Source organism: Hippopotamus amphibius, chromosome 9 (genome assembly GCF_030028045.1).
Source record: "Hippopotamus amphibius kiboko isolate mHipAmp2 chromosome 9, mHipAmp2.hap2, whole genome shotgun sequence".
NCBI lineage: Eukaryota > Metazoa > Chordata > Mammalia > Artiodactyla > Hippopotamidae > Hippopotamus > Hippopotamus amphibius.
Window position 1 is genome coordinate 143,637,324 of NC_080194.1, and position 24,802 is coordinate 143,662,125.

General features: G+C 61.2%; 1 protein-coding gene across 6 annotated transcripts in view; it reads left to right on the forward strand.

The window, feature by feature from the left end:
* The window catches only part of ADAP1 (ArfGAP with dual PH domains 1), a 57,625-nt gene extending 33,952 nt beyond the window's left edge, over positions 1-23,673 (forward strand). For 2 of the 6 annotated variants that reach the window (XM_057748338.1, XM_057748335.1), the window contains exons 3-11: positions 380-471; positions 4,116-4,198; positions 10,136-10,248; positions 10,965-11,111; positions 22,152-22,235; positions 22,478-22,540; positions 22,917-22,988; positions 23,213-23,441; positions 23,536-23,673. In XM_057748338.1, the coding sequence (XP_057604321.1) occupies positions 380-471; positions 4,116-4,198; positions 10,136-10,248; positions 10,965-11,111; positions 22,152-22,235; positions 22,478-22,540; positions 22,917-22,988; positions 23,213-23,441; positions 23,536-23,564 (912 nt within the window). In that variant the 3' untranslated portion in view covers positions 23,565-23,673. The remainder of the gene's footprint in view (positions 1-379; positions 472-4,115; positions 4,199-10,135; positions 10,249-10,964; positions 11,112-22,151; positions 22,236-22,477; positions 22,541-22,916; positions 22,989-23,212; positions 23,442-23,535) is intronic. The other 4 variants (XM_057748339.1, XM_057748336.1, XM_057748337.1 and 1 more) reach the window with 2 other exon arrangements.
* Positions 23,674-24,802: the final 1,129 nt, after the last annotated feature.

Here is a 24,802-nt window from a genome sequence, read left to right on the forward strand (position 1 = left end):
CCCACCCCGTAGGGCACCCTGTCACTCCCTCTCCCCCCCGCCCTGCTTGTTTACAGCTTGCAGTCGTGTGCCTGGTCTCTGCAGCCAGGCTGCCTTACAGGACCGTGAGCTGCTTCTGGGCCGGTCTGGGCCCTCCCTGCGCCGGGCCCCCCAGTTAGCTGCTCCCTGAGTGCAGGTCTACGGAATGAATAAGCCAGGCCTCCCAACAGGCTGGGGGCGGGGGCCTTTGTCCCAGGGGGGGCCCCCTCTCCGGAGGGACCTGGCCCTGGCCACCTGTGGGGAGGGGCAGACCCCCGCTCCCGCCCATGCCCGTCCAGGTGGCAGGGCCCCGGGGTCAGCCTGCCGGCCTCGGGGCCCTGACCCGCCCTGTCTCCTGCAGTTCATGGCCTCCCGCGGGAACAACGTCGCCAGAGCCACGTTCGAGTCCAAAGTGCCCCCCTTCTACTACCGGCCCTCGGCCTCCGACTGCCAGTGAGTAACAAAGGGGTTTTGTCAGGGTCGCGGGTAAATAGCCCGGCCGTGCTCCGGGGACGGCTGCGGACGACCGCGTGTGGGCCGGGAGGGGCCTGGAGCGGGGCAGCGGGGGAGGGGGCCCCCCCGGCCGTGCGTCCCGGGGTGGGGGGGTCGGGGGTGCTGTCCAGGCGGTGCTCCCGCTTGGTTTGGGTTCCTGCTGTGCTGGGCGTGCACCTGGGGAGGGTGGGGGTCCCCCGTGTGACCCTGGCCCCCCCCCGACCTCCCTGAGCCTCACTGTCCCCATCTGCACCCCCCCCCCGGGTTCCCACCCCCATGCCCCGCGCGTCTCCCCATCCGGGCTGGAAGGCCGTTCCCCACACCGCCACCCCGACATCCCCCTCCGCCAAGGCTGTTCCTCACACCCCAGTGTCCTCGCTCCGCGGCCTGGCGCCCCCCCCCAGCCCCGGGCTGGCTCCCTTTCGCTGCCCCTGCTTCCTGAGGACCCCTCCCCCACCCCCTCCTCTGGCCGCTCCGAGCTGGGGGTGGGGTGGAGCCCTTTCCTCCTCGGATCCCGGGGCTCAAGGGGCGTGGGCTCCTCGAATCTCTTTTCCTGGCGTCCAGCACGGGGTGGCACACCGTGGGGTTCCGGAAGGTTCTGGACGTCAGGGGAGGTGCTTGGGTTGAGGCTGGGACCCTGGCCCCTTGGGGGTGGCTGCTGGAGCCAGGCTTAGCACCAGCAGGGAACCCGCCCCCCGCGGTCTCGGCTCTTCCTGGGGGCTCCTGGGACCCTCCCCCGTCTCACCTCTCCCCTCGTCAGCCTCCCAGCCGCCCCCCACCCCTGGCAGCACCCCCTCCCGTGCCCTCGAGGGTCACTCGGGCCCCCACAGCCCCTCCTCAGCTGGCCGGTGTCACAGGTGCTCGGCGCGGCTCGGAGGTGAAGGGCCGCTCTTGGACGAGGGTCCCTCCGGAGCGTCCCTTTCTTGGAGAGGAGGGTAGGGACGCAGCCCATGTTCCTCCCGGGCTGGGATGTGCCCGTGGCCGCGGGGTCCCCAGGCCTCCCTGCTTCCGGCCCCCGTTTGCCTAGGACGGTCGCCTCCTGACTCACGTGGTGAATCACAGACCCCAGGACCCTGCCCGTCGCCACCTGCACCCCTGCACCCTGGCCGCGTGCGGGGCTGTGTGTTTCTAGCTCCGCATGAGCGAGGGGTGGGAGAGGAGGGGTCTGCTGGCCGCTGCCGGCGGGGGGCGGGGGGGGGGCGGCTGGGAGCCGCGTCCAGGTGCCACGAGGTTCCGGGCCCTTCCTCACGAGTCAGTCCTTACGGGTTGCAGCTCAGGCTCACTGTGTGCCGGCACCTGCAGTGACCGCCCACAAGCCTGGGAGGCGGGCCAGTTCGGACCCCACTTCACGGGCAGGGAGACTGAGGCTGGCCTCACCTCTGCACACCTACCCCTCACCTCCTCACGGGCAGGCCTGCCCCCACCCGCCCCACCGCACATCCTGGGGCCCTGGGCTCCGGGGAGATCAGGCCCGGCCCAGCCCGGCCGGCTGCATCTCGGTATGAGTCAGCACACAGCAGCTATTTCGGAGGCCTGACGCTGTCACCCGGCCACAGGCTGCTCTGCGGTCTGGGCCACTTGCATCCCCACCTGTCTGAGTGCGCGGCAAGGGGCAGCCTAGCCACAGGCCTGTGTTCTGCCCGGGGCTCCGCCAGCCCCTCCACGGCCTGGTCCCTGCGACGTGCCCCTTGCAGGGCTGTGTGGTCAAGGCCTCTCTGGGACCAGGCATCCCTGGCGGGAGGGTGCTCTGAACCCCAAAGGGGCCTCCCCTTCCGGAAACCTCCGCTGGGTGAAGGTTCTCAGGAGCCGAGCCCGCCCTGTCCCCCAGACTCGGGTGCCCAGGTCTTCCCAGGACCCGCCTCGGAGGGGCGGATGCCGGGACGGGTCGGTCCTGGGAGAGGCCCCTCGCTGGGCAAGGGTCAACAGGGAAACCTAGCCACGCGACCAGGAGGGGTGGCGGCCGGGCTCCCTGTGGAGACGGTGCAGCAGGCGTGACCGCCCGTGTAGACTGTGGAGTGTGCCTCCCCGGCCACGCGCACTTAGCACAGCTGCAGCAGCCCCCCGGCCCCCCGCAGTTTTCTCGGCCCCGAAGCGGGAAGGATGCCGCCTGCCCCCAGGGCGTCACGAGGATGAAATGAGGTGGCGGGTCAGGTGGCCAGGGCCGGGCCCCGCGTGGGTTCTCTTAACACAGGGGTCTCCCACCCCCTGCTGCCTGGGGCTGGGAGCCCACCTGGGCGGCGGGGGTAGAGGGAGAATCCGAGGGCCTGGTGGGGGGCAGGGTGGGAGGTGGGCCCCGAGAGTCCACGTGGGGAGGAGGTGGTCAGCCGTGCCCCAGGTGCCCCCGTCCTCTAGCTCTGGCACACCTCTGCGGCGAGGTCAGTTTGTTTATTTATTTATTGGCTGTGTTGGGTCTTCGTTGCTGCGTGTGGGCTTTTCTCTGGTTGCGGGGCGCAGGCTTCTCAGTGCGGTGGCTTCTCTTGTTGCGGAGCTCAGGCTCTAGAGCACAGGCTCAGTCGTTGTGGCGCACGGGCTTCGTTTCTCCACGGCACGTGGGATCTTCCCAGAGTAGGGATGGAACCCGTGTTCCCTGCTTTGGCAGGCGGATTCCTAATCACTGCGCCACCAGGGAAGCCCTGACGTCAGTTTAAATCGACCTGTGTCTGAAGCAGAAGTTCGGGCTGTGGCGGCTCCTGGGGACGGGGTCTTAGCACATCAGCTGTGAGCGCTGGGAGATGAGGAGGCCAGGGGGCCGCCAGGGCCACAGGTGGGCGCAGAGGGCTGAGTGGGGCCGAGGTGAGGTCAGGCCATTGGGGTCACATGGCCGTGTTGGCACTGGAAGGAGGGGGGAGCTGGTGCCAAGGACTTTGGGCCGCAGGCAGAGCTGTTGAGTGCCCATGGGAGGGGACAGTGGGGGGAAGGGGACACCTGGGGGGGAGGGGACACCGGGGGGAGGGGACACGGGGGGGAGGGGCCGCCCCCTAAGAGCGGGCCGCCCCCTAAGAGCGAGCCGCCCTCCTGCTTGTCTCCCCTGCTTGCTGCCCTCCTGTAGCCTCTGACCGCCACTGCCCTGGCGAGCCGCTCCCCGGGAGCGCGTGGGGGGCCTCTCTGTCCCCTCCCCGGGGCAGGTGCTGGCCTGGCCTTCTCCTTCCCTGGAGCCTGGGCTCGCTGACCGTCGGAGGCTCACACCTGGGGAGGTGCAGGGAGGGGTGCCTGAGCTGCCGCATGGTGACCCCTGGACCCTCCACACGCACCACACGCTGCCGTCACAGGAAGCGTCCAGGCAGGAAGCGGACGTGTGGTTGGAGGCCGGGGGTGGGACTGCTGCCGGGATGGGGCTTCCAGTCGGATGGAGTGTTCTGGAACCAGATCTTGGTAGGGGCTGCACAGCCTGTGAATGTACCAGGAACCACTGACCCGAACCCTTAAACAGGAGGATTTTGTGGTACATGAATTACACCTGTTTCTGAAGAGGGGACTGTGAGGTGGTGAGACCACCTGGTTAGCAAACGGTGTTAAAACGCGTGGCCCTCAGCCCCTCCCCCCGTGGGACCACGTCCCGCCCGCCCTCCGCCCAGCAGCTCCCGCCGTGTCCCTTCTCTCCGCAGGCTCCTGCGGGAGCAGTGGATCCGGGCCAAGTACGAGCGGCAGGAGTTCGCGCGCCCCGAGCGCCAGGAGCCCTACTCCGCAGGTGAGGCTGCCGGCACCCGCCGTCCACCCTCCGCCGGCTCTGTCTGTCCCCCGGCCCAGCCCCGGAGCTGGGGCAGGGCCCTCAGGAGCCTGGGCGACGCCGACGCGGGCTGGACCCGCGTCCGTCCTCGGCCCCTGGCCCCGGCCGGTGGGCCTGGCACCAGGGCGCCGCAGCCCTGGACCCCGGCCGACGGCTGGGGGGCCGCCTGGGCCCTCGGGGCCAGTGGGGGCGGCGCCTCTGCCCCGAGAGGCCCGCGGGGTGGGTGGGTCCTGGCGGGAGGGGTGCGGGCGGGCCTGGGGCCCGGGTGGGGGTGGGCGTGGGGGGCTGAGCGGATGCGGCGGCGCAGGGGTCTGTCTCGGGTCTGCGGCGGGCGGCTCCAGGTCCTCCCTGCTCCCGAGCCCCTGCTGCGGCCCTGTCCCCGCTCCTGACGTCCGACGTGGGCGGGAGAGGGGACGTGGGCGACCGTGCCTGTTCAGCCCCGGGACGCTCGTGGCCCGTCCTGCCTGGAACCTGGCCTCCCTGCTCTGGGGCCCCGGGCAAGGTCACCCCACAGCCTTTGTCTCCCAGGCGTAAACGTCGCAGTGATTTCAACATCTGGTGTGTGGCCTCGATTCAGAGGCAGGGGTGGGGTTTTGTTCCTGCATCGGGACCTCTGGTTGTGAGCGACAGTCGTCCAACCCAGTTGGGCGTAAGGAAAACAGGAAAAGGATCGGCTCACGCAGTTGATCTGACTTCAGGCACAGCTGGATCCAGGGCTCAGTCAGTGCTGTCAGGTGTTGGCTGTGTTTCTCCCGCTGGTTCTGCCTCTCAGATGACCCCCCCCACCCCCCGTGGCTTTACTGCGGCAGGTCAAGACTTCTCGCTCGCCTTGGAAACTCCTTTGGGTTCTGTGAGGAAAGGGCAAGTGTGACTCTCACCCAGGTGTCAGGGAAAGTCTCAGCCTTGGTCCCGACTGGTCAGGGGTTCCTGACGGCTGGGCGACGTGCGCATGTCGGCCTGCCTCTGGAGTCCTCCCGAGAAAGCGGGGGTGTGCGCAGGGTGGCACAGCCACAGACCTTCCCGGCACGGGCGTGAGGAGAGGGTGGGTGTCTGCAGGTGCTGTCGGGCGTCAGGTCCTGGGGCCAGGCTCCCCGCTGCAGAGCCCCCCAGGCCCGAGGTCCCCCATGCTGCCATTCCTGTCGTGAAACGTCCCCGACCCCTCGGGGGCACTGGGCGAGGGGACAGGAGAGCCTGTGGCGGGGGGGAGGGGAGGGGGCACGTGTGGCCAGATGGAGTCGGCAGCCTTTGAAGGCCTCCGTCAGACCCTCGGGCAGCGAGGGAGCAAAGGCGGGCCCCCCTCTCCCCTGGGCCAGTGCAGGGGGCGTGCAGGGCGCTGTCGTGCTGTGGGGGGGGCTGCAGAGGCCAGCCCTCCCGGGGACCGTAAGGGAGGCACGCGTCGCTGGGCCCAGAGACACCGCGGTGGGGGTGGGGGCTGCGGAGGGACCACCGTGCGAGGGGCAGGCCTCTCGGGGGATGGTCGTGAGAACTTGGCCAGAGGAGGCGGCACTGGACGCTCCGCCCTGGGGACCTCTGGCTCCGCCCTGGGCGGCGGACGGTCCTCTGAAAGGGCCTTTGCCTGCGCGGCCCTCGCCTCTGAGTGCCTGGCCCCCTGCGGCTCTCCAGCCCCCGCCCCGACGCACACATCACCTCCCGAGTGCAGAGACCCCAGCCTCGTCCCTGCTCCCCAGACAGAGCCCACTGCAGCGCAGAGACCCCCGATGAGGCTTCGATTCCCGTTTCTTTAAAGCCACGGACCCCCAGAACGTCCTTGAGCCCTGAAACGTCATGCCTGCGGCTCCCCCCCCCCCCCACCCGCAGCAGAGCCCTGAGCTTTACGGGCACGGAGTCCTGGGTGTGCGGGACCCCAGGGCCATCGGCCCGGTCCGCACTGCCACGGAAGCCCTCCCCCACCCCCCTTGGGGCAGGGCCCCCTCGAGGAGGCTGGGGAGGTGCCGGTGCGCCCGGGGCCCCGGCTGCTGGGATGCCCGAGCCCGGGCCCCGTGCGCGGGTCCTGAACGGCCCCTACCTCCCCCTCACGGCCGCGGCCCCCCCTTCCCCGTCTGCCTCCCTAGAGCCCCCCCCACACCCTCCCGGGTCACCTGCTGGGGAGGGGGCGGCGTGCGGGGAGACCGGGGGCACGGCTCCCCACCGCCGCTGCTGCCCCTGGGCTGGGAAGCCCCCGCCACGATGCAGGGGGGCCAGGTCCCGGCACACCCCCGGTCCCTGCCCCGGCCCCCCGGCCCCACTGTCCAGGGCAGGTGGAGCAGGCAGCACGCCCCCGCCCAGCCCCGTGAGGAGCGCTGGGGGGTCCCGCGGGGGCCGCGCCGCACGGCGTGAGCGACAACACGGCGGCGGCGTCACGGGACCGGAGCGGGCGTGGCGCGCCCCCGCGGGTCCCTGTGAGGCGGGCACGTGGCTGCGGGGGGCCCGTCCCGCCCAGCGAGCAGGGAGGCCTCGCCGCCGTGAGCGCGCCGTGGACGAGGGACGGGCACCGGCCAGCAGCCCGGCCGGGGGGGGGCGCAGCCTCCGCCCCGGCAGGAGGGCGCTGTCGGGGCACCGGCCCGGCTCCGACGCTCCGCGGTGGTGGCGGGCGTGGCGGCAGGTGCCCGCCCGGCGCTCCCCACGCCACCCTCGGCCAAGGTCGCGGGTGTGGGAGGCCCTCGGGCCGGAGACGGCACGACAGAGGTGTGGGGGCGCCTGGGCCAGGCCGCTCCTCCCGCCGCCCGGGGCAGCCGCTGCTCCTGGCTCCGTCCCCACACCGTCCCCGCCTGGAGCCAGGGCCTCAATGGCTGCCTTTCACGGGCGACAAGGGCCCCTGTTGTCAGCGGGCCGGCCACCCCCGTCAGGGACGCACTCAGCCCTTCCTGCCCGGCTCTGCCGGCCCCGCCTGGCGGGTGCAGGCGCCTTCAGGGGGCAGGGAGCCCGGGGGCCGGCGGGCCGGGGGCGCGTTCTCCTCCTGCTTTACCTTAACGCTCGGCGTTTCTGTGAGAGACAGACACGGGACACCACGACAGTGTTCTGGTCACAGCACGTGGGAAGGCGGCAGTGACAGGACACAGTCAGACAGGTCCCCGTGCCCTGTCTCGCGACGTCCTGCTGCCTGCACTCAGCAGAGCCCACGGCAGGGACAGGCAGGGCAGCGGGGCGGCCACGGGCAGTGTCTCATCCAGTGGAGCATCCACTTCCCACGTGACCCGGAGATGTGAAGACACACACGTGATGAAACACGCTCACCTGTTCACAGACGCTTCACGCGTCCGTGTCACCGACGGGACACGACCGACACGCGCGGCGCTGAGGGGGAGAAGCCGTCTGCAAGGCGGGTGCTTCTGGTTGTGAACACGGGTGTGAGCCTGAGACCTGCGTGTGACGGGGTGCATCTAAGCACGTGTGTGTGAACACGTGTGATTTCTGGCTACACGCACCATGGGAACGTGTGAACGTGTGTGGATGTACCTGAACATGCATGTGGCTGTATGCGGCCACGCGTGTGCAAGCCCGTGTGAACGTGTGGGGGCTGTCAGGGCGGCGCCAGGCGGGGAGACAGAAGCGCCTGCCTCGCGGGCTGTCCCAGCCCCCCCGGGGACCCCGCGGGCCCCTGCGCGCCCGCCACCCCACCACCCCAGGAGGCCCCGGCCCGCCGGCCCCCGGGCTCCCTGCCCCCTGAAGGCGCCTGCACCTGCCAGGCGGGCCCTGGGCCTGCGCACAGCAGATGCGGGGTGAACCTCTGCCCCAACAGCGGCCCGTCCTTGGGGAGAAGAGGGTCACTGCCGGCACAGCCGGGCCCCGGGGGCCGGGCGGGGGGGCCGTGGGGGAGGTCCAGCCGCACAGCCCTCCGCCCCCCCCCCCCCCCCCACCGCCTGCAGCTGTGCTGGGTGCTGCCCTGCGAGAGCGCGGACGGGGCCTGCCGGACGGTGGGTGGCAGGGCCTGTGGCTTGGAGCCCGGCGTGTGGTGGGCAGGTGCCCCACGGCAGAGCCCAGGCTGCCCGAGTCCACGTCTGGGGAGGGGCGGCGCTGAGAGAAGACGGCTCAGCTGGGTTAGGATGCGGGGCGGGGGGGTGGGGTTGGCCACCGGCTTCAGGCTGCACACAGCCTCCCGTCCGCCAGGGACCTGGCCGGTACCCACCCGAAAATACCACTGCCGCCTCACAGACCCCAAATTAGGCATCCCGGCGGCCCGCTGTCGGGCCGGGGAGCCAGGCAGACGGGGGTCAGTGGGGGTTGGGGTGACCCGCGGGGCTCCGTCCAGGCTGGCGCAGACGCCCCCGTTCCGGGCCGGCGTCCTGGGGCGCTGCTGCCCCCTGCTGGGCCGCACAGGCAGGGCGGGTGGGCGGGCCTGCAGCCGCTGCCCTGGCCGGGGGCTCCAGCCTTGCTGGCCAGGGGCCACGGACGGGACTCCACGCCAGCCTGTTTCAGCCTCCGCAGCGGGGTGGCCGCAGGACGGTCCTAGAGGCTTGTCTAGGGGACAGGAGCCGGCTGTGTCTCGGGCGTGGTCAGGGGCGCTGGCGGGCACCGTCCTTGCAGTAAAGCTGTGCCTTGGGCAATTCTCTGTGTGGCTAACGCAGGGTCCGGGGAGGCCAGCCTTGACCCGAAGGCAAGTGGACTTCCAGTTTTCCCCTGGGACGAGTGCTCATTTAGTCAGTCAACAAACATTCCAGGGAGAGCCCTGTTTGAGCTTGGGGACCCGGTGGTGGCCCTGTTCCCCGGTGCCCACAGTGTGTGCCCACTGGTGCTCTGTGTGAGGGACCTGGGGGAGGGGGCGGGGCGTGTCTTTCACAGGCTTCAAGGATGCAGGGGAACTCCGAGTTGTCGGGGGAAGGGAGCAGGCCCCATCTGGCGCTGTCCCACCACAGACAGAGAGGCGCCAGCTGCCCCGTCCCCGATGCCAGGCGGCCGCCTTTTTACAGCCACGCGTCTTGAGAGCAGAGAAGCAGCCCCTTGTGTCCGTGGTGTCGGGGACGGGGCTGCCAGGGCAGCCGAGGGGAGGCAGCGGGCAGGGAGCTGGGCGCCACGGCCATCAGGGTCTGGGCTTGGGGGCGGCAGAGTTTTCGCCAGCAGTGACGCACCACCCTGCAGGCGGCCCCCGGCAGGGCTCTTGCTCAGCCCACGTGGGCAGCGGGACGCGCTCCCCAGGAGAGCTGGCTGTGCGCCCAGGGCAGGGGCAGAGGGGAAGCTCGGGGCAGGGTCTGTGGGAGGCCCCCGCCCTGACCATGGGACCCCAGGGTACGCCTGCCGCGGCCACACTGGGCACGGCAGAGCCGCTCACGAGGGCTGGGGGCGGGCAGGCGCCTGTCCACCGGGCGTGGGGGTCGGCCCGCTGGCGACAGGGAGGGACGAGTCCCCGATCTGGCAGCCGCACGTCCAGGAAGCGTGGTGTGGAGAGCGGGCCCCTACCCTGGGCACACGTGGGCGGACCCTCTCGGACACGGGGCCCCGGAATGGGCAGAGGGGGACGGGCCGGGGGGGCCTCGGGGCAGACGCGCCCACCCGGGGGCTGCCCGCCTCCCCCACGGCTGCTGGGGTGCCGACTGCAGGCTCCGTGCCTTCACGCCCATCAGCAGGCCCCGCGGTCCCGGGAGCCAGGCCCGCGCGACGAGGCTCGGCCCCGCTGAGGAGGGCACGGCGGGCCCCTCTCCTCCGGGGCTCCCCACGCCCTTGGCCGAGGCCCCGTCGCCCCCGTGTTGCTGGGCTCCCTGCTCCCGGGGCCCCCCTCGAGGACCCTCGCGAGACCCCAGCCACCTGGACGGTCGGGACCCCGGCCCCGCCCCGGGCCCTCGCTCACACCCGCCAAGGGAAGAGAGGCGAGCAGGGGCAGCCGCGAGCGGCCCGGCGGGGCGAGGGTGGCCGGGGCCTCTGCCACGCCGGGTGGGGCCGTCTCACCGGGCCCCTCTCCCCCAGGGTACCGAGAAGGCTTTCTCTGGAAGCGCGGCCGGGACAACGGGCAGTTCTTGAGCCGGAAGTTTGTGCTGACGGAACGTGAGGGGGCCCTCAAGTATTTCAACAGGAGTGACGTGAGTTGGGCGCGGGGCCGAGGGCGGCTGGACACTGGCCCCCGGACCACGGCACCGCTTCCTTGGCGGTCCTCGTGCCCGTCCCGGGAGATGTCCCGTCTCCAAAAGGATGTGCCGCCCCGCCCCCCCCCCATGGGGACACGCCCACCGCCCCCGTCGCAGCCGCTCCCTGTGCCGTGGGTGATGCTGGGACACAGGTGGCAAGCCCTCGCCGGGTGGGCACTCCCCGGCCTGAGAGGGACCGGGGACTGGTACCTGGCAGGCACACATCGGCCTGACCCCGGGTGCCCCTGGGCAGTGTGGGGAGGGGCCGGAGGATCCCAGCGGGGGGGGGGGGCGGCCGGCCGAGCCCCAGCCCGGGACGCAGGGACCACGGCAGCTCGTGGCCCACAGGCCCGCTGCCCCTGCCGGAAGGCCCCGCACAGCAGCTTGGTGGCCCCCAGTACAGGGAGAGGAGAGGGCTTGGGCGAGACAGACCCGACGGGGGCAGAGGAGGGCTCAGCCTGCATGTGGAGCTCCCGTCCTCATCCCCAGGGAAGCGAGGCTGTTCCCTTAGGCTTAGAGCAGGGAGCCCAGGCCCAGAGAGGGTAAGTAACTTGCTCAAAGCCACACAGGACTGCAGGTGTCTGGCCAGCCTCCAGAGCCCACCCTGCCTGCTCCCTTGACCTTGGAGACTCCCTGCCTGCCCAGCACTGAGGCCCGGCCTTGCTTCCCAGGCCAAGGAGCCCAAGGCCATCATGAAGATCGAGCACCTGAACGCCACCTTCCAGCCAGCCAAGATCGGCCACCCGCACGGCCTGCAGGTCACCTTCCTGAAAGACAACAGCACTCGCAATGTCTTCGTCTACCACGAGGACGGGAAGGTGGGTGCGCGGCTGGGTGCTGGGAACCGGACGACCCCCACTGTCTCAGGAGAGCCCACGGGACCCCCAGGGCAGCGGGCACGGGGCCGAGAGGCCGCCAGCCCAGCCCACCGTGGCTGTGGTGGGGAGCCGGCTGGGCCCGTGCAGGGGGGACCTAGGGGCCTCGCGAAAAGAAGAGGGTGGCAGCTGGCTGATGGAGCGTCCCACCCCACCCCATGGCTGTCGCCCCATGTCCCACCCAGCGAGGGAGGGAGGAGCCCCAGGCAGACCCCCCAGAGCCCGTCCTTAGGAGTCCTCTCTGTATTCTGGGTGTTAATCCTGCACCAGATACGACTTGCGAATATTCTCTACCGTTCTGGGCATTGCCTGGTACTCAGCGCATAGTCTTGATGCACAAAATGTTAAAATTTTTCAGCTAGTTGAATTTGGCTGTTTTTCTCCGGTTGAGTGTGCCTTCGGTGCCATATCCGAGACGTCATTGCCAAGTCCAATGTCATGAAGTTTTTGCCCTATTTTTTCTTGTAAGAGCTTTATTGTTTCAGGACTTACACCTAGATCCTTGATTCATTCTGACTTAACTTTTACATGTGGTGTGAGGCAAGGGTCCAGCGTCATCCTCTGGCATCTGGATTTTCAGGTTTTCCAGCACTATTTGTTTAAAAGACTGTCCTCTCCCCCATGGAATGGTCTTGATACTGTCATCAAAATTCACTTGACAGAATATGCAAGAGCTCATTTCTGGGCTCCCTTTTCTAGTCCATTAGTCTGTATATCTGTCTTTATACCAGGACCATATTGGGGTTTTTTTTTGGGGGGGGGGAGGTTGCTGTTGTTTTTAATGTTATTGACGTATGATTGACTTACAGTGTTGTGTTAATTTCTGCTATACAGCAAAGTAATTTGGTTATGCGAGGGAGAGTCAAAAATCATCTGCACTTTGGCTGTAGAATTTATGTTAATTAACTTTTAGAAAAGACAAATACACCATTTTTTGACATAGTCTCCTTGCTTTTCTGCACACTTTTTGTCTATCTGTCAACAAGCTTTCGTATTCCCTCATTAAAAAATGTTTTCGGCTGAGCTGCGAGCCACGCGTGCACCGCTGTCTTCACTTCATCAGAAGTGAATCTTCGTCCTCGTGGGGCTGCGTTCAGGGGACCAAACAGGTGGAAGTCTGATGGCGCAAGATCAGGGCTGTAGGGAGGAGGCCGTAACACCTCAACACAAAGCTTTTTCAGAGTGTCGACAGTGTGGGCAGAAGAGTGGGGACGTGCACACCCTCAGGCCACAAAAAAAGAATCACTGAACGCTGCTCTTCTTTCCTGCAGATCACAAGCAGGGCATCCATTTTTGCTCGCACCCCAGTTACAGATGAACGGATGTAACACGTTCACACCTGCACAGCAGTGACTGGGGAGACAGGAGCCTTGAATGGAAAGCGCAGATAAGACCGTGCGGCCGACAGAAGTTTTAATATAACCAGAGTGCGGATAATTTTTGACTCACTCTCGCGTGTGTGTGTGCGTGTGTGTGTGTGTGTGTGTGTGTGTGTGCGTGTGTGTGTGTAGTCTTTTCCATATTCTTTTCCATCGTGGTTTCTCACAAGATACTGAATACTGTTGCCTGTGCTCTGCAGGAGGACCTAGTTCTTTACCCATCCTGTATACTCGTTTGCATCTGCCCACCCCAACCTCCCAGTCCTTCCCTCCCCCACCCCCTCCCCCTTGGCAACCACACGTCTGTTCTCTGTGTCTGTGAGTCTGTTTCTGTTTCATAAAAATTCATTTGTGTCGTATTTTAGATTCCACAGATAAGTGATATCACACGGTATTTGTCTTTCTCTTTCTGACTCATTTGACTTAATCTCTAGGCCCACCCATGTTGCTGCAAAAGGCATTATTTCATTCTTTCTGAGCTGGGTAACATTTCATTGTGTACAGGTACCCCATCTTTATCCATCCGTCTGTCTGTGGACACTTAGGTTACCTCCGTGTCTTGGCTACTGTGACCAGTGCTGCTGTGACCACTGGGGTGCCTGTGTCCTTCTGAATCAGTTTTCTTTATTCCCACTCCCAGGAGCGGGGTTGCTGGGTCACATGGTAGTTCTATCTTTAGTTTCCTGAGGAACCTCCATACTGTTCTCTGCAGTGGCTGCACCAGCTTACATCCCCACGCGCAGTGCAGGAGGGGTCCCTTTTCTCCACACCCTCTCCACAGGTATTGTTTGTAGACTTTTTGATGATGGCCATCCTGACCGGTGTGAGGTGATACCTCGTTGCCGTTTTGACTTGCATTTCTCTGATGATTAGTGATGTTGAGCATCTTTTCATGTGCCTGTTGGCCACTGTATGTCTTCTTTGGAGAAATGCCTATTTAGGTCTTCTGCCCATTTTTTGATTGGGTTGTTTGTTACTTGATTGAGTTTTATGAGGTGTTTGTATATTTTGGAAGTTAAGGCCTTGGCGGTCGCATCATTTTGCAGATATTTTCTCCCATTCCGCAGGCTTTTTCCCTTTGTTGATGGTTCCTTTGCTGAACAAAAGCTTATAAGTTTGATTAGGTCCCACCTATTTGTGCTTTCACGTCTATTTCCTTGGGAGACTGACCTCAGAAAACACTGGTACGATTTATGTTAGAGAATGTTTAGCCTGTGTGCTCTCCTAGGAGTTTTATGGTGTCATGTCTTATATTTAAGTCTTTAAACCATTTTATTTTTGTGTATGGTATCAGGGAGTGTTCTAATTTCATTGATTTACATGCAACTGTCCAACTTTGCCAGCACCACTTGCTGAAGAGACTGTCTTTTCTCCAGTGTATGTTCTTGCCTCCTTTGTCGTAGATTAATTGACCGTAGGTGTGTGGGTTTATTTCTGGGCTCTCTTTTCTGTTCTGTCGATCCATTTCTCTGTTTCTGTGCCAACAGCATGCAGTTTTGATTGCTGTAACTTCACAGTACTGTCTGAAGACTGGGAGGGTTTTTGTTCTTTCTCCTTCAGGGCTGCTGTGGCAATTCTGGGTCTTTCACAAGGACCAGGCCGCTCTGATGACTGTGGCTTTGTAATCAAAAGTGAATCCTCCAGTTGTTATTCTTTTTAGGATTGTTTTGGCTGTTTGAATTCCCTTGAGGCTCCATACGAATTTTGTCAGGTGCTTTTTCTGCATCAACTGAGATGATCATATGGTTTTTCCCCTTTTATTCTGTTACTGTGATGTGTTGCACTGGGTGATTTTCATGTATTGAACTGTTCTTGCATTCCAGGAATAGATCTCACTTGGTCATGGTATATAATCCTTAAATAAGCTGCTAAGAACTCAGTTTGCTAGTACATTGTTGAGGATTTTTGCACCAGTGTTCATAAGGTATATTATTCTGTAGTTTTCTTCTCTTGTAGTGACTTGTTCTGGCTTTCATTATCTCGGTTATTCTGGCCTCACAAATGAGTGAGGAATGGTTCCCTCCTCTTTGATTTTTTGGAAAGTTTGAGAAGGATTGGTATCAGTTCTTCTTTAAATGTTTGATAGAATTCATCAGTGAAGCCATCAGATCCAGGGCTTGTCTTTGTTCAGAGACTTCTGATACTGATTCAGTCTCCTTACTAGTTACAAGTCTATTCATATTATTTATTTATTTATGTATGTATGTATGTATGTATGTATTTATGTTGCGCTGGGTCTTAGTCGCAGCTCGCAGGCTCCTTAGTTGTGGCATTCAAACTCTTAGCTGTGGCATGCATGTGGGACCTAGTTCCCTGACCAGGGACTGAACCAGGCCCCTTGCATTGGGAGCTCAGAGTCTTATCCACTGCACCACCAGGATGTTCCCATATTATGTTTTTTTCATGGTTTAGTCTTGGTAGGTTTTGTGTTTCTAGGAGATTATCCAGTTCATCCAGGTTATCTAATTTGTTGGTGTACAGTTGCTCATAGTACTGTCTTATAATCCTTTCTATTTCTGTACAATCAGTAGTAACGTCCCCACTTTCATTTCTGATTTTAGTAATTTGAGCCTTTTTTTCTTAGTCTATCTAGCTAAAGTTTTGTCAATTCTGTCTATCTTTTTGAAGTATCAACTTTTGGTTACATTTATTTTCTCTATTTTCCTGTTCTCTATTTCATTCATCTCTGCTCTAATCTTTTTCTCCTTCTTTCCTTTAGCTTTGGATTTAGTTTGCTCTTTTTCTAGTACCTTAAGTTGTACAGTTGGGCTGTTGATTTGGTATATTTCTTGTTTTTCAGTATCAGTGTTTATGGCTATACATTTCCCCCTTAGCACTGCTTTTGCTGCATCCCGTAAGTTCTGGTATGTTGTGTTTTCATTTTCATGTACCTCTAAATATTTTATAATTTCCATTGTGATGTCTTCTTTGATCTGTTGTTTTTTTAACTTACACAATTTTGTAAATTTTAGTTTTATCAATTTCTAACTTCGTCCTGCAGTGGTTAGAGAAGATACTTTGTGTGACATCTATCTTTTAAAATCTTTTGAGACAACTTGTGCCCTGAGGTGTGGTCTAGCCTGCAAAATGTCCCATGTGCCCTTGAGAGGATGCTGTGCTGCTGCTGTCAGGTTGGAGAGCTCTCTGTCTGTTGGGTCTGGTTGGTTTATTGTGTTCCATCTTCTGTTTCCTTACTTCTGTCTGGTTGTTCTGTCCGTTATTGAGAGTTGGGTATTGGAGACGCCAGTGGTTATCGTAGAAGTGCCTGTTTTCCCCTCCAACTCATCAGTTTTTGCTTCATATATCTTTTTTCTTTTTTTTTTTTAATTAATTAATTAATTTATTGGCTGTGTTGGGTCTTCATTGCTGCACGCAGGCTTTCTCTAGTTTGAGCGAGCGGGGGCTACTCTTCGCTGTGCTGGGCAGGCTTCTCATTGCAGTGGCTTCTCTTGTTGTGGAGCACGGACTCTAGGCATCCGGGCTTCAGTAGTTGTGGCACGTGGGCTCAATCATTGTGGCTCATGGGGTCTACAGCACAGGTTCAGTAGTTGTAGCACACAGGCTTAGTTGCTCCGCAGCATGTGGGATCTTCCTGGCCCAGGGATCGAACCTGTGTCCCCTGCATTGGCAGGCAGATTCTAAACCACTGCGCCACCAGAGACGTCTGCTTCATATATCTTGATGGTCTGTCATTAGGTGTGTAACTGTTCATAGTTGTTATATCATTTGTTGTTTTGAACATTTTATTAATATGTAATATTCTTGTTTCTTGTAACTTTTTTGTTTCTTGAAATATTTTTGAGCTAAAGCTTATCCTGTCTGATATTAGTAGAGCTAGTCTGCTTTCTTTTGGTTACTATTTGCAGGGACTGTCTTCCTCCATCCTATTACTTTTATCCTGTTTTTGTGTCTTTGGACTTAAGTGAGTCTCCTGTAGAAAGGATATAATTGGATCATATGTTTTTATCCATTCTGCCAAACGCTGTGTTTTGATTGGGAGTTTAATACATACATTTACAGTGATTACTGATAAGGAGGCACTTACTTCTGTCATTGTGCTAGTCCTTTTCAATATGCCCTGTAGATTTTTTGTCTCTCATTTCCTGCATTCCGGTCTTTTTGTGTGTTTATTGTTTTGTAGTGAAATGCTTAAGTTCTGTCTTATTTCTTTCTGTATACACTCTATCACTATTTTCTTTGGGGTTACCATGGGGATTACATTTAACATACGAAAGTTATAACATTCTAAACTGAATATATAGCAGTTTTTGAATGTCTTTTCAATAACATATAAAATTCTACTATCTTATAGCTCCATCCCCACTCCTATTGGTTGTTGATGTCACAGAATTACATCTTTGTACAATGTGTGCTCAAAAAAAAAACAACCTACTAATTATTTTAAATGTACTGTCTCCTAAAGTATGTAAAAAACAAGGTTTGGAGTCACAACCGAGAGTGACAGTAATGCTGGCTTTTACATCAATGTTTTTTCTTTAAAAGTATTAGTCTCTTAAATCATGCAGATAACAAAAAGTACGGTTACAAACCCTTGTTACAGTAACACCAGCTTTTACAACAGCCTATGCATTTGCCTTTATTGGGGTCTCTGTTTCTCCACACGGCTCTGAGGTACTATCCAGTGTCCCTTCAGTTCACCTGCAGGACTCCCTGAGCATTTTTTGTAGGTGGGTCTAGTGGTCACAGACTCTCTCAGCTCTTGTTTATCTGGGAATGTCTTCACTTCCCCTTCACTTTTGGCTTGGATATAGGATTCTTTGTTGAGTTTTTTTTTCCTCTGAGCACTCTGAATGTATCAGCCAGCTGTCTTGTGCCTCCAGCATTTCTGATGAGAAGTCTGCTTATCATCTATTTGACAGTCCCTGGTATGAGACAAGTCACTTCTCTTTTGAGGCTTTCAAGATCTTTTGTCTTTTGAAAGTTTGATTATAATGTGTCTCAGCGTGGGCCTCTTTGAGTTCATCTTACTTGGAGTTTGTTGAGCTTCTTGGATGTTTATATTCATGTCTTTCACCAAACTGGTGACGTTTTCAGCTAGTATTTCTTCACATTTTCTCTCCACCCCTTCCCTCTTCTCCTGCGAGATGCCCATAATGCACATGCCGCTCTCACGATGGTGTCCCAGGTCCCTTAGGCCCGACTCGCTTTTCTTGTCTTTTTTTCTGTCTGTCCCTCGGCCTTGATAATTTCCATTTTCCTGTCTTCAGGTTCACTGACTGTTTCTTCTGCCTTTGAATCCCTGTAGTGAAATTTTCATTTCCATGATGGTACTTCTACTTTCAGAACTTCTTTTTGGTTTCTTTTTAGGTTTTCTCTTTACTGTTATTTCCATTTTGTTTATGCATTTTCTTGACTTTCTCCAAATAGTCTTTTAATTCTTTGAGCATATTTAAGACCATGTTTTAAAGTCTTTGTCTAGTATATCTGCCAGCAAGTCTTTTAAGTAACAGATTCTGTTGATTTATTTTTTCTTTTGAAAGGGCCATTTCCTGTTTCTTTGTGTGCCTTGTGGTTTTTTGTTGAACACTGGACCCTTGAGTCTCATAATGTGGTACTCTAGAAATCAGGTTCTCCCCCTTCCCCAAGGCTTGCTGTTTTATTTATTTTTCTTTTGCTCTTGGGCTTTTTGTTTGTTTGTGGGAGGCTGTGTCTGTGCTGAGGATCAGCCTGAAGTGTAAACTTAATTTCTGCTCCTGTTTTTTTCTGAATGTTTCCCTGGTCACGCATGGCCACGTCTTCATTTTCCCTGTATTTGCAGCTGTTTCTGAATGTTCTAGTCTTGATGTCTGGCTCCCAAGGGGGGAAAAGCAAAACTGAAGGGGAGAGAGTGGGTGCCTGCCCTTTAAACCTTTGGGAAGTCTTGAGCTGGAGGGGGGAGGGGCTGCAACAGTGCTCCCCCCACCCCTGGGTCTTCCTGTGATCAGAGCACAGACACCTGATGTGTGGAGGACAGGGTCCTTTCTGCTCACCCTGGCTCCTGCAGATTCTCCCTACGTTGCTCCAGGCACACCTGCACAGCTGCCTGTGTGGGGTGGGGTTGGGGGCTGGGTAGCTGCATCTGTTCTCAGAGCTGAAATCGACTGAAGTTAACCACAGCGTACTCTCCAAATCTTCCCCTGGAAGTGGTAAGACTTCAGAATTCCAGCATGGTTACATCAGTCAGGTTCTGCCAGTGCTGTTGTCTCCCGGGTGGGGAGACAGATTCCTGGTGCTTCCTACCCCACCATCTTTCCAGAATCCTCTTTTCTGCTTTTTAACGGATCCCTTGGGAACCCATGTCCATGTGTGTAAATGACATGCTTGTGCTGCTGCCAGATCTGCCCGTGTTGCCATCACCTGATGCCTCCTCACCATGGCCGACGAGCGCCGGCTTTCTCCAAGCCCCAGCCCTCACCCCGCCCAGCTCACCCATCACCCTTCCGCTGCGACTCTGTCCACGTCTGTACTCAAAGTGTACATTATCATGACCACAAAAATGCTGCTGGACCCGAGGAGTACTTCATGCTAATTACTTTTCGTTTCCGGCAGATGTTTCATTCCTCCTAGAGCTCAGAGCTGTCTCTCCTCCCCTGGTGAACGCCGCGCTCATTGCTGGCTTCCCTGCACTGACGGTCTACGTCCCTGGGTCCGTCCCGGGCAGTGGCCAGCCTCAGCCTTCTGGAGGCACCTCTGCTGCGGCCACGTCTTGGTCCTGGGCTGATTCCGTTTCCTGGGTCCTAAGTCTTTCTTGGTTTACTCCCTCCTCTTGGGGGAACACACCGTTTGGTAGCTTCCTGAGAAAGAGTGCCTTGGAGGCAGGCTTCCAGAGACCTTGCACATCTAAGAATCCTACCTTCCACTTGAGCTAGTTTGGCTAAACACAGAATTCTGAGTTGGAACGGGCTTTCCTTCATAATTCTGAAGGCCCTGTACCACTGACTCTCTGGCCCCACAGTGTTTTCTGATGTCGTGGCTGGGCCCACGTCTGTCCTCCTCCTCCACGTTGGGTGCTCGGTGAGTCCTCCTTGTTTAGCAATTTACACCCACAAGGTTGGGGAATATTTCTGGAGTTATTTCTTTAATAATTTATTCCTCTGTTTTCTGTTTTCATTTTCTAGAACTACTATTCAGATATTGGCCATCTTAGATTGGTTCTCTCATTCATCTCTATAGTCTTTTTTCCCTTTTTCTCTGCTTCCTAGGAAATTTCAACTTTGTCTTGCAACTTTTCTATTGAAAGTTTTGTTTCTGCTCTCAACGTTTTAATCTTCAGAGCTCCTTTTGGTTTTTCTGCTGTTCCTTTCCCAAAGTGCACTGTTCTTGTTTCATGACTATAGTATCTTTTTTTTTTTTTTAACATTTATTTGGCTGTGTTGGGTCTTAGCTGAAGCACGTGAGATCTTCGTTGTGGCATGCAAGATCTTTTGTTGTGGCGTGCCTTCTCCAGAGCATGTGGGTCAGTAGCTGTGGTGTGCGAGGGTTTAGTTGCTCTGCGCCATGTGGGACCTCAGTTCCCTGGCCAGGGATGGAACCCGTGTCCCCTGCATTGGGAGGTGGATTCGTAACCACTGGGCCACAGGGAAGCCCCGTGGCTGTAGTATCTTATCTCTGATTATTAACGTTCAATTTGAAGCTTTCTTATCCTTGAAGGATATTTATTTCTTCTAAGCGGCTATTTCCTGTCTGTGTGCTCTGTTCTCTGACTTCCAGGTGAGAGATCTTCGGGGCTGGGCGGATCCTCTGGAGGAAGCCCCTCCTGCCTGGTGCAGATACACCTGGGCCCCAGCACTGAGGGAGCTGAGAGGGATCAGGAGGGGCCTCAGGCCTGGCGTGTAGTCACACGGCTTCACTGTTTCTGGGACGGTGCCCTGGCACGCATGCGCGCACACACCCTGTGCCTGGCACACCTCTCCCCTCGCCAGACCCTCTCTTTTCACCCCCTGCAAAGAATAAAGCTCCATCTTGTGCCAGGGTGAGGGAGGGGCGATGTTTTAGCCGGTTCTCCTGCGTAGAGGCCCCTCCCACTCCCAGGGGGACCTAGAGATGTGCGTTCCCAAGCCCCTCGAGGGTCTGTGGTACCGACGGGGCTGTGCCTCAGCCTTCCCCTCTGTGGCGTCGCTCTCAGCTGCCTTGGGTCACACCTGCGCCCGTCTGCCAGCTCCCAGCAGCTGGTGGCTGTGCTCCCCATCTCGCGGGGTTAGGCCTTGAGGAGACCATCTCTCATGCAGTGCTGGTTTGGGGAGGGAAGCTGGCTCAAGGCGTGTGAGCGAATCTCCAGTTTTACCCAGCAGCCTCCACTTCACCCTCCCTGTGGGGAGACGGAGCCCCGGGAAGGCAGAGGGTGGGTGCTGGGAGGCCAGGGGCTTTCCGCACGAGCAGTGGGGGGCTGTCCTGGCCCGGGTCCCCAGAGGGCTGCGGGCACCCGCTCTGCGCTGGGCCCCGTGCTTGGACGCAGCTGAGCCTGACTGGCGAGGCTCTGCCCCTGTGAGAGGGAAGTCTGGCAGGAGAGACGCGCGTCCAGCAGGCGGGCGACCGCAGCCCCAGCTGAGCCGACCGCAGGCAGGAGCGAGGCCGTGCTCCGGGAGGGCGCGGGCGTGCACGCCCCGTGGCTGACTCCGCCGAGCACGAGGGGGCAGAGAAGGAAGGGGTGGAGGACAGCACGACGTGGTCCTGCTGCGGGGGCTGACCCGAGCTGCGCGCGTCCGTCCACCCACCCTGGAGGCGCAGTGGGGGGAGGGTGTCGCGGCCCAACTTACACGTCCAGAGGACCACTCTGGTTTCCGTGAGGCAAGAGAGGGCCTGCGAGGAGGGGGAGGTAGTGCTAGGGACGGGGCAGGAAGGGACCGGAGGGACTCGGGGCTCTGCAACGGGGCTGGGGGCCCCCGGGCAGGGCCCAGAGGGGACATCGCGGCCTGGATTGCGAGGGCTGGGCGGGACAGAGCGGGGGTCAAGGCAGGCGGCAGGGCTGGGAGAGGCAGCCTGAGCGGAGCTGGGGCCTCAGGTGTGGCCGGAGGCGGGTGTCAGGGTGACCCTGCAGGCCCCAGTGCGCCTGGAGCCTGGGGAGCAGTGCCGTCTGGCCAGGTGTGGGCAGAGCAGGTGCTGGGGTTCACCCAGGGTTGGGGGGACCGCAGGCTGCAAGGTCTGCGGGGTGAGGAGGCGGGGGTGGGGGCGCCTGGGGCAGTGAGCGTGGCGGCCCCGGGTGAGGAAGCCGCGGGGAGAGCTCACGGGGGGCTGCGGGCTGCGCCCACCCCAGGACGGGCGCCGGGCCTGGGGCGGCACCAACGCAGACGCGGGGGCCCAGGGCAGCGCCTGGCCCGTGGGGCTTCTCCACGGCTCCGCCCAGCGAGGGCTGGCCTCCGGGGGCAGCTCGGCCCTCCTTCCCTCGCTGGGGGCGGGGGTGGGTTTGTAAATGGAGGAGCCCCCCTCTAGGGTAGAGAACGTCAGGGCGCGCGCACAGCCCCGTCTCAGGAGAGGAGGCCGCGCGGCCCACGGCCCCGTGCCCGCCCTGTCCGTGCTGGCCGCCCCGCACAGGCTGGGAGCTGAGGGGTGGCGTGAGTGTGAAGGGGCCCCGAGGCCACGGCCCACACCAGCCTCTGCCCCCCAGGAGATGGTAGACTGGTTCAACGCCCTGCGTGCTGCCCGCTTCCACTACCTGCAGGTGGCCTTCCCAGGGGCCAGCGACGCGGACGTGAGTGGCTGCTGCTACCTCTGACCCTGGGTGGGGGGACGCGGGCCCTGGTCTGGGGCAGGGGTTTGGGGGCTGCCCGAGGGCCCACACGGGCATGCCGAGGCCCCTGGAGACCGCAGTGGTTTCACGTTGTTCCAGGGTGTTTCAGCTTCACTGTGAGGGGGAGGGGGGAGGGGGGGGAGGGGAGGTGCAGGGAGAAGGGAGGGGGCTCCTGGGGTCCAACCCAAGCGCTCCTGCCCTAGCTGGTGCCGAAGCTATCCAGGAACTACCTGCAGGAAGGCTACATGGAGAAGACCGGACCCAAGGTGGGTCTGACGGCCAGATGCCCAGGCCTCACTCCGAGGTCTTGTCTCAGTCGCCCACCCAGGACCAGGTCGGGGTGGGGGGGGGGTCACCATGCCAGCGACCCTCACCCCCCGGTGTTTTGTGACAGCACGGGCTCCACTGACCCGGGACCCTGAGGCTCTGGGTCCAGCCTGCCTCCTGCCCACCTCCCTGTGCACCCCCGGTCCCTGCCACGTGGGGGGTGGGGGCAGACACAGGGGACTCAGATCCCAGGATCCAGGTGGCCCCAGGGCCCAGACGGCGCCCCACGGGGATGTGCTGGGGGGAGGGCAGGGGGTGCCCGGCCGGGGGGACGGGGCCTGCCTCTGGCCGACCAGCTGCGTCCTCGACCCCCAGCAGACGGAGGGCTTCCGCAGGCGCTGGTTCACCATGGACGACCGCAGGCTCATGTACTTCAAGGACCCCCTGGTAAGGCCAGGCCACGGCCTCGGGGCCCCCCCCCTGGCGTGGACGTGCGCTCCTGGGTCACCCTCGAGACTGGGAGGTGCCACCCGGGGCCTGCTGGGTGCACGGGGGTGGCGCCCAGGCTGGGCCGGAGAGGAAGGACTGGGCCTGGGGGCCGCGTGCGGGTGAGCGACTCCGGGCTGGAGAGGGGCCCCTGCCCGGCTCAGCCTGGGCCCCCCCCACCCCAGGACGCCTTCGCCCGCGGGGAGGTCTTCATCGGCAGCAGGGAGAGCGGCTACACGGTGCTGGACGGGCTCCCGCCGTCCACCCAGGGCCACCACTGGCCCCACGGCATCACCATCGTCACGCCGGAGCGCCGCTTCCTGCTGGCCTGCGAGACGGAGTCGGAGCAGCGGGCGTGGATGGAGGCCTTCCGGAAGGTGGTGGACAGGCCCATGCTGCCCCAGGAGTACGCAGGTGAGGCGGGCGGGCGGGCGGGCGGGGCGGCCTGGGGCCCGAGCCCCATGGCCCCGCGTGGCCGTGACTGGGTGGGACCCTGCCCCCTCTCCAGTGGAAGCCCACTTCAAGCACAAACCCTAACACGCGACGGTCCTGGAGCCTGAGGACGCGACTCGGCAGACGTGGCCGGCGAGGAGGCGGCCGCTGGTGGAAGGAGGGCCCTGGCCGCCCTCGTGTGGCCAGGTGGGGCCGGGCGTCAGCCACAAGGACCTGTCTCCCTAGAACCTCACCGCGGGCCGGCCTGGCCGGACCCCACCGTGCCCCCGCCCCCGCCCCCAACGTGACACCCACAGCCCCCCACTTGCCTCCCTGCCCGCCGGACCACCTTTCCTCTGAGAACCCCCCGCTGCCACCGCCACCTGAGTGGGCCCCCACGCCTGACCAGGAGGCTGGGCTGTGGGGACGAGGGCCAGCCTGCATGTCCCCCTGCCCCCATGTCCCGCCGCCCCCCGCCCAGTATTTATTGCACCCCCGCTGTGTCCGTCTGGGATCCCGAGGGCTGGCGTGGCGGACACGGCGCGCGTCCTTAACAAGCCGAGCTGCACGTACGTGTGGGTCCTGGAGGCAGAGGCCCCACGGCTGGAACCCCCGCCCCCCGCCCCCGGCACGTCCCTCAGCGGCTCCGGACTCAGCGCTGTCCGTGAGCCCCGCCCCCGCCGCCCTCACAGCCTTGGAACCTGCGGAGGATGACGTCTGCGCCCAGGCCGCCGCCCGGACCCCAGCGCTGCTGGCCAGGGGTCGCCACCACTGGGCCTCACCCTGGGGGGGTGGGAGACGTCTGTAAGAACGTATTTGTGGGAGGTGCTGGGGGAGGGAAGGGACCCCGTGTGGTGCAGGACGTGTGTGGGGGCAGGATGTGCACAGGGACCCTGTCTCCCCAGGAAACCCGTGGGGAGCGGAGGGGTCACCTGCTGGGTTACCTGGTGCCCTGTGTGGGGTCAGCATGCTCTCCGGGGACCCAGGGACCAGCTGTTGGGACCAGGAGAGACCAGGAGAGGGACTCTGGGCCCCCAGGAGGACCTGCCAGGAGAGAGGCACCTGAGGGCCTTGGCGTGGCGTGTGGGCGACGCGCAGGGGACGTGGGATGCCCCCTTCCTCTGAATGCCCACAGCTCAGGCTGATCATGAACTTGGGTTCTGGGCGGGGCCGCAGGATAAAAAGGGGAGCACAAGGGCCCCCTCCTCGCAGTGGGGCCCCAGCTAAGGCTTCCTGGTCAGGGGGTCCCCCAAGATGGCTGGGCTGGGGGTGTGGACAGCCGTGGGGCCCTTTCTCCCCTAGACCCTGCCTGCCCCAGGCGGTGCCCCCCAGCCCAGGTGAGG